The 18,858-nt window shown below is 41.7% G+C and overlaps 1 protein-coding gene across 2 annotated transcripts in view; it reads right to left on the bottom strand.

Moving 5' to 3' along the window:
* The window catches only part of PBX1 (PBX homeobox 1), a 282,732-nt gene extending 264,196 nt beyond the window's left edge, over positions 1 to 18,536 (bottom strand). Inside the window, exons 1-3 of one of the 2 annotated variants that reach the window (XM_060033399.1) lie at positions 18,135 to 18,536; positions 17,643 to 17,933; positions 14,297 to 14,370 (exon numbers count right to left, since the gene is read on the bottom strand). In XM_060033399.1, the coding sequence (XP_059889382.1) occupies positions 14,297 to 14,370; positions 17,643 to 17,833 (265 nt within the window). In that variant the 5' untranslated portion in view covers positions 17,834 to 17,933; positions 18,135 to 18,536. Of the gene's footprint in view, positions 1 to 14,296; positions 14,371 to 17,642 lie in introns of both variants that reach the window. The other variant, XM_060033408.1, reaches the window with a different exon arrangement.
* Positions 18,537 to 18,858: the final 322 nt, after the last annotated feature.

Below are 18,858 nucleotides of genomic sequence, written 5' to 3'. Positions count from 1 at the left end.
TAAACATGAGTATAAAGTAACAGCTTAACCATCTACACTGCCTGCCTCCCTTCCTCGGCTGACAGCCAGGACAGACAGACTGTGCGTCTGTGTGTTCCAAGAGTAGGAGAAGCCTCCAGGGCTGGCCTGTCCCAGTAACTGGATTGAACAAGCTCCTAGACCAGTTTGATCCAAAGAGACAAGCAGCTATTTCCTCACCAGCAGAACAGCTGGGCCTGGCTGAGCCAGCCACATCGAGAAAGCCATCACCTGAGTCCCCTAAACCTTAAGGAGACAGTAGGTCTAATGGCACAAGGCCTCAAAGAGTGTCAAGTTAACCCAGTGTCTTCTACCAGCAGGGGGGGAAAGAAGGGAGCTGTGCAAGGGGAGGGTATGAATGTGAAAGATGAAGCTAACCATGAAAATTTAATTTGTTAAAATAATGACTAGAAAATGACAGATAATGCACAAATTGTCTACATGCATTTACTGAATACATAATAAATGTGTGTGTGAATATACAGAACTATATATGCATACCCTGATAAAAATTAATTCCAGCTTCTCAAAAGCATCCTTGTTTGTCTCCCTGCTGGCGAGAACCCTGGCGCACAGAGGTAAATTTCACACTTCCTCTCAGCAGTCCCTCCACGCGGACCCTGTAGCTTAAGCCGCCCAGGTGAGCAAATGTCACAGATGCCTCTTCGGCGGGCGGTAAATTCCAGCCATCCCAGGGAAATGCCAAGTGGTCTCAGGTCACAGGTTGGGCAAATAGTGATTTGAGGGTCTGGGGGATGCCCCATTGAAGGCGAGGAAGGGAACAAAAGAGAGTGAAAGGGGAAGCGGAAAGGAAAGGAAAGCAGAGGCAGGGTTTAGCAAAAAGCAAGAAGGCCAGCTATGTGAGGACTCAAACACAGAACATTTCTCAGGCTGCCTAAGTAAAAATCAGCACCCTTTGAAAGAAAGAAAGCGTTCTGCCACGTGTATCACCCTGCATGTTCAAGAACTTTGGGTCGGAATGACATTCTCAGATACACTCCTGGCCGTAAGGAACAGAGTCCTGTCCTGGGCAGAGGGCTTTGGAAGCAAGTCAGCTGCCCATGTTACAAAGATCATGACCATGATACCGGCCCCTTACTGGGCTGTAGGTTCCTTGAGGTTAAGGCCCACCGCTGGCACATTTGTGTTCCTCGGTGTCTTTCATGCCTTATACAGAGAAGTTTCATAAATATATGCTACAGCAATGAATGGGCTAAAATAGTATACAACTCTGCAATTTCATCATGCCCTCCAGAAGGTCTAAAATGAAATGTCTAACTGGTGTTGAAATATTAAACCCAACCAGGACAGGAATTCATTTTTAACTTTTTCACTTTTCAACCTGTGGGACATAAGAGTTTTGCCCAACATCTCCAGAAATGATGGCGCTCAAAAATATCTGGTCAAACTTACTTAAAAACAGTCAAGCTTCCATGACCCTCACTTATGAAAGCCAACATTCAAGAGGTGACGTAAGTCAACATAAGTGAGGAGAAGACATATTCTAGTGGGATCTTGAAAAGACAACCAATCTTTGCATACTTAAGACCAAATGGAAGCCACTAGGGAGATTCTCTCCTTCGTATAAGCCTCTAGGAAGTTAATCTGCAGCTGTAGTTACCAAGATGTCACAGCCTGAAACACCTAAAAAGGGAAGAGGAAATGAGTAGGTAATGAGTAGGAGGTGGCAGTGTCCAAATCAGGAACAGAGGGAAGCAATTATTTCATTCTTTATTATCCCCATTGCTGGTATTAGTATTGCTACTCTTATATTTTAGCTGTAACATGTGTAACAGAAGGAACATGTGAACTCTCAACCTATATAATAACCCTTCCATCCTCTCCCCCAGAGCTACTGGGATGAGAAACTCATCCTGTGAAATTAATAACGGGCCTCATTCTTCAGCTGGTGGATCAGAGACTAGGCTGGTGGAAATTTATAGAGAGAATGAATTCATAGATTTTCGAAGTAATGAGGGAATTCAACCTTCTTGCTCTCCCACATTCATTCAGTAGAAAGTTTCTGGAGGGTCTATGAGAGGACCTGGTGGGTGCCCAAGGAGGCTGCAACAGAGCAATGATAAGAAAGCACAAGAATCCATTTAAGAATAATAATCACACATCAAGAACATCTTTCCTGGTGTAACTTTCGAAGAAGAAAAATAAAGTAATATGGCTTAGGCCTGAGCATGATGACAGCCCCTTCCTGCCTTGGCTCCAGCAGGCTAGGTGGGGGAGGGGAGGCAACTCTGTGTGTATGGGTTGGAGGGGGGCAAACTACCAAAATCGATTCTTTACTTTCAGAAGACTCTCGCAAAAAGAAGGCAGCGTGAGGCCCCTTGAAGCCTTCCTCTGAGATAAGACAAACCAGCACATAAGAAACTAGGTCCGTGGGAAGGCACCCAACCTTCTTCAAGTGTTAAAGAAATCAGACCAAGCTTAAGGAAAACAAATGTCAGCGCTGTTTAAAGTACATCAAGGTTCTTTGGGTTAAAAATCTCCCCAGGGGAAGATGATGTGCTCCCTGTAAGAGCTGAGAGAGAGAAGATGGGAGAGGGTTTCTGCAGTAACTTCAGATTACGTTATTCGATTCATTTCAATACCATGAAGCATCAACCGGACTATTTATTGAACAGAAAGGAAACAACACAGAGGCAACTAAGCAAGGAGCTGCAAATTAAGATGTGTGCCTGTGAGCGCGGGTACCCGCACACGCTCACCCACGTGCTTACACGCTGCCTTCTGAATTTCACTTCTGTATGCAAGACCACCACCGCCAGCGTCTGCACTGCACGGCCACTTTGCATACCGAAAATGCGGCACAGACCCCGCGCCTGGCTCCCTGGGGACAGACCCCCGCAACCCTCGCTGCTCGCTGGAGGCTCCGATTGCTGTGGCTGCGAGGGTCCAAGCCCAGACTGAGAGGTGTTTAATAAAGGAAGGATGACTCCCGCGAGACTTTCCCCCTGGCGGGTGGGGGGGTCCTCTCCTATCTCCCTCTCGGGAATTGGAGAGTGAGGGCAGCTAAGGAGAGGAGGTGGCGGGGGGAGGAAGGGATCCTGGGGCGCCCAAAAGGAAGGAATCGGTGAAAACACAACCAAGCCCTTCTCCGGGGACTCTCGGCTTCCCGGGCCGCGCCCGGGCGGCCCGCGCCAGGGGTTCGGGGGCTCGAGGCCGGCTCTGCGCTGGGCGGCGGCTCCCTGCCAGTGCGCGCAGCCCCGCGGGGCGCAGAGGAGGCCCCCGGGCCCGGCCGGGAACGCGAAGGCGGCGGGCGCTGATACCCCTGCATCAGCATCAGCCCCGTGGTGAGGTCACCAGCTTTCAAGGAGGCTTCGCAGCTCCCCCAGAGCCCACTCCTCTGAAAGGCTAATTGTGCGCGCTGCTGCAGCAAGACCCAGGCGCCCGTCTACCCAGGCCCAGCTCAGAGCATTACGATCCTGTCTGAAAGGGGCCTCTGCTTAGCACGAGGCCATGTGGCCGGCCACCCCGCTCCTCCAAGGTTTCTTAGCATTTTCTTAAGTTCCCAAAGTTTTATTTCGTAATGCATCCCCTTAAACTCCTTCCCGACGACTCCGATTTCTCTTTCCCACCTGATCTAAGCAAACAGGCTCTCTCATCTCATGCGTTTTCTGGTTGTTTTCTCCTTTCCCCTTTGATTAGCCTCAGGACGAAGCTGCTTTAATTTATTCCTCACACGATCTAGTTACTTCTCCGGCCTTCAGACTCCGTGCTGCGCGCAGCATCACCACCCACCCACGCATTTCCCACGCAAGGGGTTAGGGATTACAAGCACCCTAGTAAGGAGGCCACACAAAGGAAAGCGGTGCATGTGTTGCCCGCGCTTTGTTTTTAAACGTTTATTAATGTAAGCAGGGTGCACGGCCCTAGAGTCTCTGCATGCAAATTCTGTAGAGAGGAATTAACGTCTACACACTCGTATCCACAGAGCCTTTCAGAATAGATGTAGGCTGGGCTCGTCATCAGGGTCTCTGAGAGGCTCTCTTTGTTAGGGACAAAATATAAATGCAAACTTTCAATTCTATTAACAATGGTAATTATAAGGAGGATTCTCTTACAGTGACAAGACTTGGGCTCAAATCACCTAAAGCCCTCAGAAAAATGACTGACTGACAGCTATCTCTCAGCCCTACCAGCACAGGCCACTAGGTAAATGTATTCCTTTGACCTACTAGCAGATTCAACCCTGTCTCAAAGCAGGACAAATAGATGGAACTTTCTTCTCACACTTACCGAACCACACTTTCTTAAGGAAAGTCAAACATCTTTCTAGGTATCCTCACTTTGTTTCCAGAAGCCCCACTGACAGGTAGGTGGGAAACAGACATTATTTTAGTATTTCAGCTGAGGCACACTGTACAAGCAACTGTCCACAATTCTATGGTGAAAATCAAACCCAAGTTTCCTGACTTCCTGCGCTGCACCATATGAACTTGGCAAACGTATCCTGCACTTCCAAGCCTGCAACCATATATCTTTGTATTTCCCAAAAGCAATTTTCAGTCTAGAATCCAATAGCTACAAATAGATAGGACACAAAAGAAACATAATTTGCATTCAGTCATGGAGTCAACAAGGTGGATTAAACTGGGACTGGCCTCCAGCTGGCCTTGTAAATGTGATACTGAATGCTTCAATTAAAAAAAAAAAAAAAAAAAAAACACTATTTTTTTTTCCTCCCGGTTTGCCTTCTCCAGCTCAACTTGAATGATGGAGGCAGCTTTAACACCACCATAACCAGTTTTACATGACTGTCTAGAAAAGATAGAAGGAGTCAGAGGATAAATCAGGAGTGCCATGACAATGAAAAAAGAATCGTGTTTCATAAATGCTTCACCTGCTTTCAGTGCTATGTATCCAGGCCTTGGAGGAGACTATGTTGGGGTTCATGATCCATGAAACGTGGGGTCAGATTAGTGGCTCTTTAGAGTGGCCCATTCCATGGATGTAGAAACCCGAGACCAAGAGGTTAAACGGCATTCTCAAAATAACATAGTAACTTGGAGGCAGGCGGTGTTAGGCTTTAGAACTCTTGATTTGGGGTCCAGCAAACACAGAATTCTCTGTTCTTTTTCCATTGTATCCTAGCCGTACAAAAACAAGGTGGCTGCTTCCACCACCCATTCTATTTTAGGGAACATTTCAGATTTTGTTAGGGATAAGGTATCAAACCATAAAATGAGGAGTTAAGGAAAGAAAAAAAGTAAAACCACAGAAGAAGGTAAAGGGGAAACACCTCATCCTGGCTCCCAGTAGTGGGATATTCCCTGCCAGAAAGCAATGCCTTAGATAAGCTTTATTCTGGAACATGGCTATCCATCAGGAACCAATTTCAATTGTTGCAGAACTACCAGATCAAGTCTGAGTAGGGAACAATCAAGTTTCACACTCTTCCTTAGAGTGCGAAAATTATGCCAAAAAGAGAACAAAACAAAGATTTATGCCAGGACAACCATTCTACGGCTATGCTCTTCAATATGGAGAACAGTAGCCCCATGTGGCTATCGGGCACTTGAAGTATGGCTAGTCCAAATGGAAGACGTGCTGTAAATGTAAAATACACAACTGATTTCAAAGCCTTAGTACAAAAAGAAATGTAAAATATCTTATTAATAATTTTTATGTTGACCATATGTTGAAATATTTTAGATATATTTGGATTTAAATAAAATGTGTTATTAAAATTCATTTCACCTGTTTCTTTTTACTTTTTTTCCCCGATGGGTTACTAGAAAATTTAAAACGTTAAATTTAGAATGACATGTGTTCACTGCACAGCACTGTTCTATGGGATTCTCTCCCTAGAACTCTAGGATTGAAGGAAGGAGGCGCAGGAATGTTGGGGTAACTTCTGCTGAGCTTTGCCCCTGACTTTTTTCCCCTCTCATATTGAAAACCATTTAAAGCATTTAAAAGCAAGGTCAGGAAGCATCTCACTGAGCCCCTAAAACTCCTGGCCAGAGCTGGTAGAAAACCGAACCTGAATAGACGGGGTCAAACTAATGAGACCAGTGGTAGACAGCCACGTGGTTTCAGAACAATAACAGTAGTTGCCATGTATTGAGCATACTCATGGAACTATGTGCTTTATATTGGCTAGTCCTTCAACAAGCCTACATTGTATTATCTTTACTGTACAAATGAGGAAATTGAACCTCTGTTAAATCAACTTACGTTACACAAGTGAGGATTTGAATCCAGATTGGTTTGACTCAGAGACCATGCTCTTTCTAGCATACTAGATTGCTATTCAAAAAAACTGTCTGATCTTTTTGGCAAAGGTCTTCTTCTCTGGGAACCTGACACCCGAAATTCTAGCAGTAGAGATTCATTCCTTTGACTTACTTTTTTTTCTTCTCTAAAATGCAGATAGCTCTGAGAGAGGTTTCACATAAATCCTGATCATGCACACTTCAAGTCAAATAAATGTATCAAAATATTTTTTCTTAGAAAAAATATTTTTCTTCTTAATCAAAGAAGAAAAATAATACAGTGCACCCTTACACATGGAGGAGAAGAAAGATCAGTGATTGAAGAAAAAGGCTGAAAAATAATGCTGAGAGCGACGAAGACCAAATTTAGTGTTATTTACAATAAAACTTAAGAATACACCTACTACAGCTACTCTGGAAAACAGTTTGGCAGTTCCTCAAAATGCTAAGCATAGAGTTACCATATGATCTAACATTCCACTCCTAGGTATATATATATCCAGAGAAATAAAAACATGTCCACATAAAACTGTTATGCAAATGTTCAGAGCAGCAACAACATATGAAAACAACCTAAATGTCCATCAACTGATTAACGGATAAACAAAATGTGGTATATCCATACAATAGAATATTATTTGGCTATAAAAAGGAATGAAGTATCAGTAGACGCTACAGCACAGTGAAACTTAAACACATTATGCTAAGTGAAAGAAGCTGGTAATAAACCAGATATTATATGATTCCATTTACGTGAAACGTCCAGAATAGGTAAATTCATACAGACAAGAGATCAGTGATTAGTAGGGGCTATGCAAAAGGAGAAATACAAACTGACCAGCAATGAGTACAGGGTTGTTTGTGGGAGGTGATAAAAATATTCTAAATTCAGGTTGTGGGGATGGTTGCACAGTTTTGTGAATACACTAACACCACTGAACTGTATACTTTAAATGGGCGAATTTCATGGTATATCAAATATATCTCAAGAAAGCTGTTAAAGAAAAGAAAAAAAAAACTACTAGTATCAACGTTGTTATTATGACTGATATAACATTTTCCCTAAAGGAAGAACACATGAAGAAGACAGGAAGAGATCAGGTTGCCCTAAACTCACTTTATGTTACTCTTCCTGCTTTGAAACTTTGAGTTGAATGGATGGGCCTATGTGTTTTCAAAGGGAAAATATTTTTAACTATGATTACATAATATCTCCAGTTGCTGATGCTAAGAAAACACCATCACTAAAAATGCCATTCTAGCTTTTCAGGAGGTTGTTGTCCAGTGTGTAGATAATTAAAAACCTCTGTCTTTGCTCTTACCCATTCTTTTTTTCCCCTCTTCTTCCAACCTCGACCAGCCTTTTGGCCAGATATAACTCATTCTCACTTTAAGAGAATGGCAAGAGAAACATAAGAAAACAAATCTTAAATTCAGCACTATTTTTCCTTTTTCAGCATAGAATCACAGAGTCTTGGAATTGGCTTGGTCTTTTGGGACCATCTGGTGCAAGCCTCTCTTTTTCATATAAGAAAACAGGGCCAGAAATAATAAAAGCTAACAGTTATGGACTGTTTACTCTATGCCAGGCACTGTAATTTACATGTATTACCTCATTTAATCCTCACAACAGCCCTCTAAAATATGTACCATTATTACCTTTATTTTACAGGTGAAAAAATGAGGCACAGAGAAGTTTAGTAAATTTAATTAGGTCACACAGCTGAAAGATAGGAGATCGGGATACAAACCCAGGTGGTCCAGCTTCAGACACCAAACCTTTAACCACTACTGTTATAGTTTCTCCTAAAAGTACTTAAGCTATCCGCCTGCCATCTTATAACTACTTAGTGGTAGGTCCAGAACTAGTACAGGTATGAGGGACCCACCCCAGTTTCCACTTACTGACAGAATGACAATGGGAGATATAGTTGAAACCAGGACCTAAACCAAAAAGGATGAATTTTTCCACCCATTGCAATCTTGATTTCCACCAATAATTGAGAGATTGAAACAGAGCCGTCAGAGGTAAGAAGACCTTCCGGGAAGTCACTACTGACCTTATTCTGCCATGAAGGGAGATAGGTTTTATAATCCTATGACAGTCTATACCCACACTTTTTTTTTTTTTTTTAAATTCTGGAAATCACTCTGCCAAGTTCTGAGAAGTGATATCACTAAGATGTAGATGAGGCAAAAGATTCAACCAGAGGACTCTCCTGATGAGACATACTGACTATCTCACTACTTAATTATATATTCGTAGAAAAAGTTAACACAATGACAAACTATGAAATGGAATAGAATAGGAGTCTTGAGATAATTTACTGTAGAAAATCCAGCATCTCTTATCTATATCACTCAGGGAGCTCAGAGCACTTTGAAAACAACTCATTAATTCTCTGCTGATTTTATTTATCAGTTACTACATTCCTTAACCCTCACCACACCATCACAGGTAAGGGGCAGGAGTAGAGCCAGAATTATTATATTCCTCTAACCCAGGCTAAAACGGCCACGCAAATGGCCAGGGTGCTGCCAGGGGCATATAGAAAATGAGTAAGAGCTGTCTTTGGGAGCTGCACCTAGGACACTGCCTCAATCATGTGACATTTCGGGCAAATTTTTTAATGAAAAGAAAAGGTAAAAAGTATGCTTAGAATCACTACAACAAGTTCCAACCATAACAGCATCCATCTCACAAAGGTTTGAAACCAAAGTTAACCAATGCTAAGTTTTCCTAAGGCATGCCTGTAAACTACGCCTCAAGAGAAGCCAGGGTTATGCTTTAAATTAAAATTAAAATGCTTTCTTATTTAAATATGTTCAATATCTGGGTTTGGGATTGGTTGCTTGCTTGGGGGTAAATTTTGTAATTTTGCCAACAACAAGCAAAAGTTTATGGATGTCAGCAGAACGGAGAAGCACGTGAAGAGAGGCATGTGAGAGAGGCCTGGCACCAGCAGTGAGCTAGATGCGCCAGCAGGCAATGCCCGCCTCCACCCAGACTGCAGCCTGCCACCCACCTGGGGACCCACACCCTCGCTCCTTCCAGCCCGCAACACCCCACAGGGCCTAAGTCACAAGTTTCCCCTGCGTTTCCCCACTCATAAATCCTCTTCCAGCTTCCTCAGTTTCACTTAAATCTTTTTCATTCCCAATCCTCACAGACATCCTATTGTTAGAAGAAATGACACCAAATTTCCAAAGACCTCACTCTGGTGGGTCTGACCAAGCTGTTCTTTGCATCCTCCTCTCTACGTCTCAGGTGCCAGAATTGGTCCAAATCCACTTCTAAAAGTGGATGACACAAAATCGACTGAAGAGAAGGGACTCTTCTCATCATAAGCTCACATTGTGTCTGCCACGGAGCCGTATTATTGTAGGTCTATCGCTTCTAACCAGATTATAATAAATAGTACGGGGTCTAATCACCTGACTTCTGCCTAGCACATCGCTGTACCTGAAACAGAGGTTCAAGTAAAACTGATCAAGTAACTCCCCTTCATTTGCTCCCCTTCTCTCTCTCTGTCCCTTCCACAAAAAAAAAAAACCAAAAAACAAATACTTGAATTCTCTCATCAGCAAGAAAAAGTTTTTGCATTTGCCTGCTAGAGATGAACTTCTATGAAAAGTCACTCCTGCCACGTCAACCCTAAAAGGAATCTGATCAGAGGCAGCTCTAAATTGTCTGAAGTTATTTCACTCCACACTCCTGTTCTCTGTTCAAGGCCTAATCCCATCAGAATTATTTCCCTGAAATATATAGCTTCCTTCCACGGTGTCCCCTCCACCTACATACACACACACACACACACACACACACATACACATGTACACACGTGTGTGCACACAGACAAATTATTCTCTAATGCTATAAAAAGACGACGATTAGGAATCCCATAATGTAATTGCTATACTAAAAAGAAGTAGCAGGCGAAAATAATAAGGAAGGGTGAAAAAAGGTGAAATACAGCAGTAGACTTCAGGAAAAAAAAACTACAGTCTGTGATGGGGGTGTTAATTGAACCCAGAGAAAAAAGAAAAGAGAGAGAACAAAGGCATGTTAAGAAAGCAAAAAATAATTTTTTTAACCTCCTTCAGTGATTTGATAACTTCACTGTAGATAATATGCAGAGGAAAATTGGCTGAAAAGTGCCATATATAGCTATTATGTTCTAAAAGTAAAAACTATTCACAACAATTACAGCTATTCGTTACTATCTATAAATAGTCTTCTTAGTAAACGGCACCCAAAATTTTTTGTGTGTTTTCCTCATTTTTAAACCTGCATGATTTTTGACACAGAAATTTTTAAAAATCAAGAAACATTTAAAAATATAGTTAAAGGGGCTTCCCTGGTGGTGCAGTGGTTGAGAGTCCGCCTGCTGATGCAGGGGACACGGGTTCGTGCCCCGGCCTGGGAAGATCCCACATGCCGCGGAGCGGCTGGGCCCGTGAGCCATGGCCGCTGAGCCTGCGCGTCCGGAGCCTGTGCGCCGCAACGGGAGAGACCGCAACAGTGAGAGGCCCGCGTACCGCAAAAAAAAAAAAAAAAAAAAAAAAAAAAAAAAAAAAATATATATATATATATATATACATATATATATATAGAGAGAGAGAGAGAGAGAGAGTTAAGGTCTTTTTAAGAAATGCAGTATGTTTGAATTTTTCTTCTCCTTCTCTTCCATCCTATCAACCCCACTACCACTACCTCTACACATATGCAAAACCCAGCCTATTGCTAATATGTCAGAAGACAAGGAAGGTTCTTAAGAAACAAAAGAAAATGAGATATTAAATGGTCCAAAACTCTCTATGAAATCTCTATGTTCCCAGAAGGAACAAGCAGATAAAAGCCACTTCTGAAATACACTTGCTGGAGGTCTTGACAGGGCTTTCTTGCTGTTGAGATCTACTGCCTGAGAATTTTGCAGGCATTCCTTGTTCTTAGCATTTATTAAAAAAAGCAAAAAGTTACCAAAATAAAAACTTACCTACATTCTCAACAAGAAAACACTGGGGTTCTCTCTTTTTTTTTTTTTTTCCTGAATATCCCCACAGTAATTTTTGACTAAATACCTATCAATCAACTGTAATCTAGACGGTGCTGCCTACTTTGGGTGTTACGCGTGTGCGTTTCTTTAAAGTTCCAAAAGGTTGGTAAGACAATCTTAGCTAGTTTCCCTACTAATTTCTGAGTTTTCCAATGAAAGTCCTTCACAAAATCAAAAAAGCAAAAGCAGCCAAGGAATGCAATCACCAGGCTTCCTTTCAGGGTCCTGCCTTCCTTGTAAAGACCTAGGTAAGCCCACTGAGCGAGCTCCGTGTGAGAATACAAACAAACAAACAGAGCCCACCCTAAATCAAGTAACCTCCACAATGCTTAAGACGGAAGCTCAAAAATACTCATTCAATGTGAGGGGCTTGAAAGTAACAATAGGAAAAGTCCCAAAACAATGAAGAAATGTATGTGAACTGATCATCCAAGTGATCTTTTCACTAGCTCTGTATCAAGAGGGGGAAAAAAAAGAGCTCCTACAACTTTACAGACACTATGTGTCTCAGACACGTCAACCGTATGTAAGATTTGTGGGCTCGTAGAAAGAGGGTGAGGCCGACCCTGAGTAAGTAATCGTGCTTTAGAATCAGAGTCCTTTTCAACACACCGCAGTTGTTTCCTACCTATAACACCGAACGCTCAACATTCCAGGAGAGGTTTCTTCCTTCCCCTTAATCCTTCCAATACACAAGTTGAGGAATAAGGAGAAAGGACTTTTTTTCTTTCTCTTTTTTCTCTTTTTCTTTTATTTTTTTTACTTTCACCCATGGGTGCTCTCTCAATCCAAAACTCTGTGTGTATGTGTGTGTGTGTGTGTGTGTGTGTGTGTGTGTGTGTGTGTGTGTGTGTTTATTTCCCTCTTAACACGGGGCCAATGATCCTTATCATTTTCAATTTACAGTACTCAATGAACAATTTTTTAAATATATTATTTGAGAGACAACACACAAAACCGTGATTTAGATTTTTAAAAATCTCCAAATGTTAATGTCATTCAATAACAGAAAATCTTATAAACAAAATATATAATCCAACAATTATACCTTTAGAGTATTATTTTGACCTTCCTATCACCATAGTTTAGGCAATATTCATGTAAGGAGCAAACTCTTGAACCCACACCAGAACCAGATCTCCATTCACACCCACCCACTTTGATCTACTGCCTCAGTAGGTTTTAATTAGAAGACTAGAATTAAACACCTTGGCCACAATATACATTTAAGTGCCCTGATGGGCTTCCTTTCAATAAAAGTCTGATAAAGTGTCTTTAAAATAGAGTCTCTTTGGCCTGGATTATCAAATATGCCTTTAGAGCTTGGTTCTACATTTTATGAAGCAAGATTAGCAGGAACGCATACCTGATTAGTAACAAATTTCAACAGACCAAATATTCCAAGTAAATAAGCAACAGAGAAAAAAGAAAATGAGAAGGAAGGAAAAAAAAGAAGAGAAAGAAATATATACACACTTAGGTTTCCTGCTCCGGGTTAATAGAAAAAAAAAAAAAAAACTAGAAAGTGTGACAAACTGAAAAAGCCCTTTCGATATTTGTATACACAATCCATACATTTCTTAAAAGGTGTCTCACAGCTAAAATAATGCAATTCACAGCTTTGCAATAAGGTTAGGCTTTGGCAAGGCAACCCGGAAGACTTAAAGATCTAAACATCACTGCTCAGGTGCTTTGTCTGGGATATCATGCACAACACAAATAACATTCAACAAAGGAACTGCTTACTAATTTTCCATACATTTCAAGACCCGAGTAATTACATATTTGATCAATGGTCACATCTTGAAACTATTTATTTTTAAAAGAGAAACACAGAGAGGACTCGAGAAGAAAGCCGCCCTGTGTGCCCTCACTCCCCCCGCTTCCTTTTTTTATGTGTAACTATCAATGTATATCAGCCGGGCATGCAATCATATTTATTGTCACTTTCATTCATGTCATGCCCTTGCTTATATGGTTTAGATATGAATTATTGACTGTTACACTCCTTGTTGTAATAAATAAATAAATAAATAAATAGGATGTCAGGTACTTTGCACTGCTCTACAGCGAGCAAGCAAGTCAGGGGCCAGCAGAAGCTCCCGCTTTATATAACCACCCCTCGTTCCTCATCTTTATGCCCTGGTTTCAGATTGCCTTCTCAACTCTTTCTTTTTACAGGGGAGAGACTCACCCACCTTGGAAAATTAAGGATTAAAATAAACAAACAAGAGGATGTTGCTAAATGTCCTTCCCAGAGCATCTGTTGTTTAAGAACACCTCTGATTGATGACTGCTATTTTTTAATTGTTGCTTTAAATTTTAAATGCCCTCCTGGGATGTGTTATAAGTGTGTTAGTCCATGATATGAGGTCTAGAAAGTAGAAAAACAACAGAATGAGTGAGCTCGTGGCATTCTATTCTCCTAAACCCAGTGATTCTCCCAGCTATAAAATCACAGGGCACTCAAATACCGATAACCTGATGTTGTGTGACGCTTTCCACAAAGATATTTGACAACACTCTGTCGAGAATCTCTAGTTTGCTGCTTCGTGTAATTACAAGAAAAAAAGGAAAGGAAACTTTAAACACTTAAACATCCCGGTGCCCAAGTCCAAAAAAATTAAGTGTTTTAAAGATGGATCAAAATATATTCCTTCAGGAAACAGACTTTTACTTTCATATTTTTCCCCCAAAGGCACATCATTCTATAAATTTCCCTTCATAACCTCTATTTCAGCCTCAATTTCAAGGAGGCCGGGAAGAGAGTTAAGGCAAATAAACCAGTAATGCCTGGTAATAACTGTCAAAGAAACTTGGTGCTTTCTTTTACAGGAAGCAGGGCTACTAGGACTTCCTACTGGAATATGCGATCAATCTTGAGAGTACTTCTATTCTGAAATTTTAATATTTAAATAATGGGTTCCTGATTGCCGGTTAAGTGGTCAATTGGCCAAAGAAAATGCTTAAATGTTGGAATCTCATTCCTACCTGTTTTTTCTTTGATTTCACACAACACATTAAACAAGGCAGGCTTCATTCTGTGGCAGTTTAAAGCATGTTTTCTGCAAGAAAGAAACAACAGAATAGCTTAGGTGGACTCTAGAGATCAAGCTGCTCCTAATGCACAGGGGGAAGAAAATTTGAACATTTAGCCAAAATTATAGACCAAGCATAACTCTGTGGCATGCTTCAATTGCTTTATGACTTAATAAACAGAGTCCCGCCATAGAAAAAGAACTAATGTTAATTAGCAGGGAGAGAGTAGGGATTTAACTACAGAACAGAACTAATCTCAATTACGCCCATTTAGGAAGAGTTTTGGGCTTGTTTGTTTGTTTTTTTTTTTTTAAATAAGTAGTTTAATCCAAGTGGAAGTCTTAAACCAATAATCCTATCCAGGGCAATGAATACACGGCAGAGTCGAATGCATGGGTTAACAGTTTTGTATAATCTATGCAATCACCACAGCCTAGGAGCTGTCTGCTTCTCGGTCCGTGTGTGTTTTCAAATTTAATTCATCCATGTGTTCGAATTCATTCCGCAGATGCCCCTGTATTCTCATAAACACAAGATGCTTGAAAGGTCTTCTGAGTAGAACTGTCAATTTATAAAATTTCAGTCCCCAAGTTAAAGAGTATGGAAATGCATTGCCAGGGGGCAAACATACCCATATGGGGAATAAATTCATTTCTCTGTGTTCACATTATGTCGCTTGTGCACACACTGCTTATTTGCAGGTGTTGAAATTCAATTATTTACAATTAGGACCTTGCACCCACTGGGGGAAAAATAAATACAATTCTGCCTTTTAGATTAGTGATTTACCTGGTTCTTCTGTGTGCTTGTATTCAGAATGCACTTGAAGACCAAAACAATACCTTTCCCTTTATTATACTCTGGAAGCACTTAGCAGAAGGATATTGTTTTGGAAACAAAATACTGATCATATCAGCTATTAGTTAAGGGAATTCTGTTGACTAACTAAAATGAATGTGTAAAGATAAATGGGAACCTCTGGCACTCAAGACACATGCAGTTCTTTTTAAATCCCTTTCAAAGTTAAAAAATAGACACATCCTCATGAACGGAAACCATGAACCATGCTCTATATACTGTACATCAGAGGAGTCATAAACTCAAAATTGAAAAGTATCAAAATAAACATACACATTGTGTCTAAAACAGGAATGGTTCCCTATGTAAATAATAAATGTACATGATGAAGATCTGACTAGGGAAAGGAAACACCCGATTAAAATATTTGCTCAGTTACATTGTTTAACCAAGAAGAAAAGCTTAGTGGCGATTTAGTTCTCTTGTGGGATGTGCAAAAAGGTGAAAAAAACTTCAATGTATCAAAGACTTCTTTCTGGGCCTTTTAAAAGAGTTTTCATTAATTGTATTCTTATATAAAGGCCCAAATGCAAAAACAAACAACAACAAAAAATTCCACACGGCTTTGCAGAAATATTGCATTGCCACAGCACATCAGTGGGGTTAGAGAGAGAGAACAGAAAATGTCACTATCCCAAAATTGTGTCTGATCTCTCAACATCTAGGCCATTAAAAGGAGGAACCCGCCAAGCCACGGCTGTCCTCAGTTGTACAAAAAGGAGTGGGACTAAATATCAGAAAAGTGGTGAGTTTCCAGTCTTACCGGCCCCTTCAGCTACATAAACTTGTTATTAAAGCAGTTTATTGGTATGTCTGAGTTTATTTTCCTGGAACAATGTAATGGAGAAATCTGTTCCAATTCCAAAAGAGACTGCCAGTGGGAAATCTTCCTCTTAGCCTACCTATTAGCTTTTCTCTGGATAATAAAATTCAAAAAGGCACCGATTAATTTTTGAAAACTTTCCCCTATTTAAAAAAAATTTAGCATAGTTCCAGTCTTTGAAACTTCCCAAGTTTTCAAGCACCCATAAACCTCAGGACTGTTGAGTTTACATGTTGCATGCGCTTACAGCTAAAATAAGAGTGTAATTCACAACATCCATGTTTTTAACTGCTCCTCATTTTCTAAACTCAAATTCCTATCTCCCTTAGACAAAAATACATATAATGATGTCTTCTCCATATAACTAAGTCTTGTGAGGTACAGGAATTGTGTATATATGATTAAAAAGGCCAACTGCTTCTGAGATTTAACAAAGCTGGGTAATTGTAAAGACATATGTGGTCATTAGATTTTTTAAATTCTTCCTTTCGAGATCGGCCTTGGGCAAGCAGTTGGTGGGCTGCTATTTAGTTAGTGTTTTATTTTGAAAACAGAATTTACTGTAAAATCCTAGAGTGGAGAATTATATACCTGGTAGTGGATTAAGTTGAGAAGCTACACAGCTTCTTTATTATGCTTCCTTAATGAAGATCTTCCTATCCTATAGGATTGAAATACATAAAATACACACTTGCCTTCATTTCTATTTTAGTAGCATCTAAGTGGTCCTGAAAGAAGCATGGGAAAAAGAGCATGCTTGATTTCCCCCCCCCACCCCTTTTTAAAGGACCATACATTCTGTACTACGGAAGGTTAGTAAACCCACTCAAATTAAGAGACAATAAAGTTACACTACATATCTGAGCCTCTTAAACCTACCAAATATGTTTAAAAGCAAAAGTATCTCTTCTTTCTTTACATCAGCTTTTCTTGAAACAGAATTAAATAAATGCAAAATATTTTCTGGATAGCTGACAACTACTGACAAAGAATTACCTTGCCTTTTTTTTTTTAATAGGGAGATAAAGGGGAAAAGATAAAAATTAATTTTGGAGGAGTAGTCCAGAAAGAAAATCCAAAGTCTCTAATTCAGGGAAGGGGTCAACTAAATTTGCAAATAAAGTGTTCATGGGACATTTTATTTTGTAATGTTACGGAGTCCTTCAACAAGAAGTCATGTAATGCTGTTCAAAACTTGACAATTCTGCTCTCTCTGATACTTTTTTAAAGCAGTAAAAAGTGCCGAGGGCCGCTTTTGGATCAGTTGGCAATATTTTCGGCGTGCCTGAGTGTTTGTCTGGATATATATGAAGACCTCTATATTCACACACACTCACACACACATACACACACACACACACACTATATATATATATATATATATATATATATGAAAATATATATATACACAGCCATATCACGGCATGGGAGATTACACTTTCGATAACAACGCTCCTTCAAATTTTACTCCTCCGCCATATAGTTGCTCGTCAAAATGGGCAAAGAAATAACATTTAAAAAGAAAGCGCTGTGGTGATTCGGTTCCCATTGTTTCCCCCAGCGAGAGGGAGAAAAACAAAAAACCCCAAGAAAGGAAAAGAAAAGCCTCCATCTCACCTGGCCTGCGCCTCATCCAAACTCTGGTCTGTGATGGTCATAATTTGCTGTAAAATGTCTCCAATGTCCTGCTTCCTCCCGCCCTCCCCCTCGGTCCCTCCGGCCCCATCCTGCAAGTGCTGGGACAGGCCGGGGTGTCCGGCCATCCCGACCCCAGCATGGGAATGCATCAGCCTGGGCTGCTCGTCCATCTCCAAAGGCAACGGCAGCCCCCGGCTCTTCCTCTTCTGCTCCTCGGCTCGGCTCCTGGGAAGCACCAAGGCTTTTTATCCTTCAAGCTGTCTTCAAATCCTTTTCAGGATAAACAGGGAAGGGGGGGAAAAAGAAGACCAAAAGAAAAAGAAAAAAAAAATCCCTTTGCCTCTTTAGAGGATGGTGGGAGGATGGGGAGTGGGGAGGGGGAGGGGGGCGTGAAGGGGTTGCGGGGTGAGGGTGGGGATAAGGGCTGGTGGGGAAGGGTGTTGACTCCAAAAAGCAAGAAAAATAAACCACCTTCCCACTTGACGAAAAGAAATCAGAGCTGGCTTTTGGTTTTTCAGTCCGGTATCCTTTGCAAGGCAGAAATGGGCTCCCGGCGCTTATATCTGTGGCTTAATCCTTTTGCAAATATGCATTGATCGGGAGAAAGGAGAGGAAGGCAGGGGGATTGCAATGCAAACTTTCCCCCCCACCCCCCGCTGCCCCCCACCCCCACTCCGGGCCAGAGTGATCTCAAAGGGGGTGGGCTGTTGCAAAAGCCAGATCTCCCCCAGCCGCGGCGGCAAGGCAGAGCACAGGCTCTCTCCTCCACCGTGTCTCTGCAAACTCCAGCAGCCCCGTCAGCCTCCTGCTTTTGTTTAGCTCAGGCTCAGGACTCCAGAAACATACACAGAAAAACCACAGCCTGAGAGGAGGAGGAGGACGAGAAGGAGGAGGAGGACGAGAAGGAGGAGAGGGGAGGGGGCAGAGGAAAGGGAGGAGGGGGCGGGGAAGCCGGGAGGCGGGGAAGGGAAGGAGGGAGGAGGGCACCCGGAGCCCCGCCCCCCTTCCCTGATTGGCCATCGGAGAAAAGACGGGCCCCCTCTTCCCCTTGCTTTCCTCCCTGCGCCTCCTCCTCGGTCTCCTTCGGCTCCTCCTCGCCCGGCGCCCTGTCAATCAGAGTTCAGAGGTGGGCCGGGAAGGAAGGCGAGCTGCTACCAAGTCTCCAGTCCTTAAAGGTGCAATGATACCGAAGCGC

The sequence above is a fragment of the Delphinus delphis genome, chromosome 1 (genome assembly GCF_949987515.2).
Source record: "Delphinus delphis chromosome 1, mDelDel1.2, whole genome shotgun sequence".
NCBI classification, from domain to species: Eukaryota; Metazoa; Chordata; class Mammalia; order Artiodactyla; family Delphinidae; genus Delphinus; species Delphinus delphis.
Note: the sequence above shows the minus strand (reverse complement) of the source record. Positions and strands in the feature narration are given on the sequence as shown.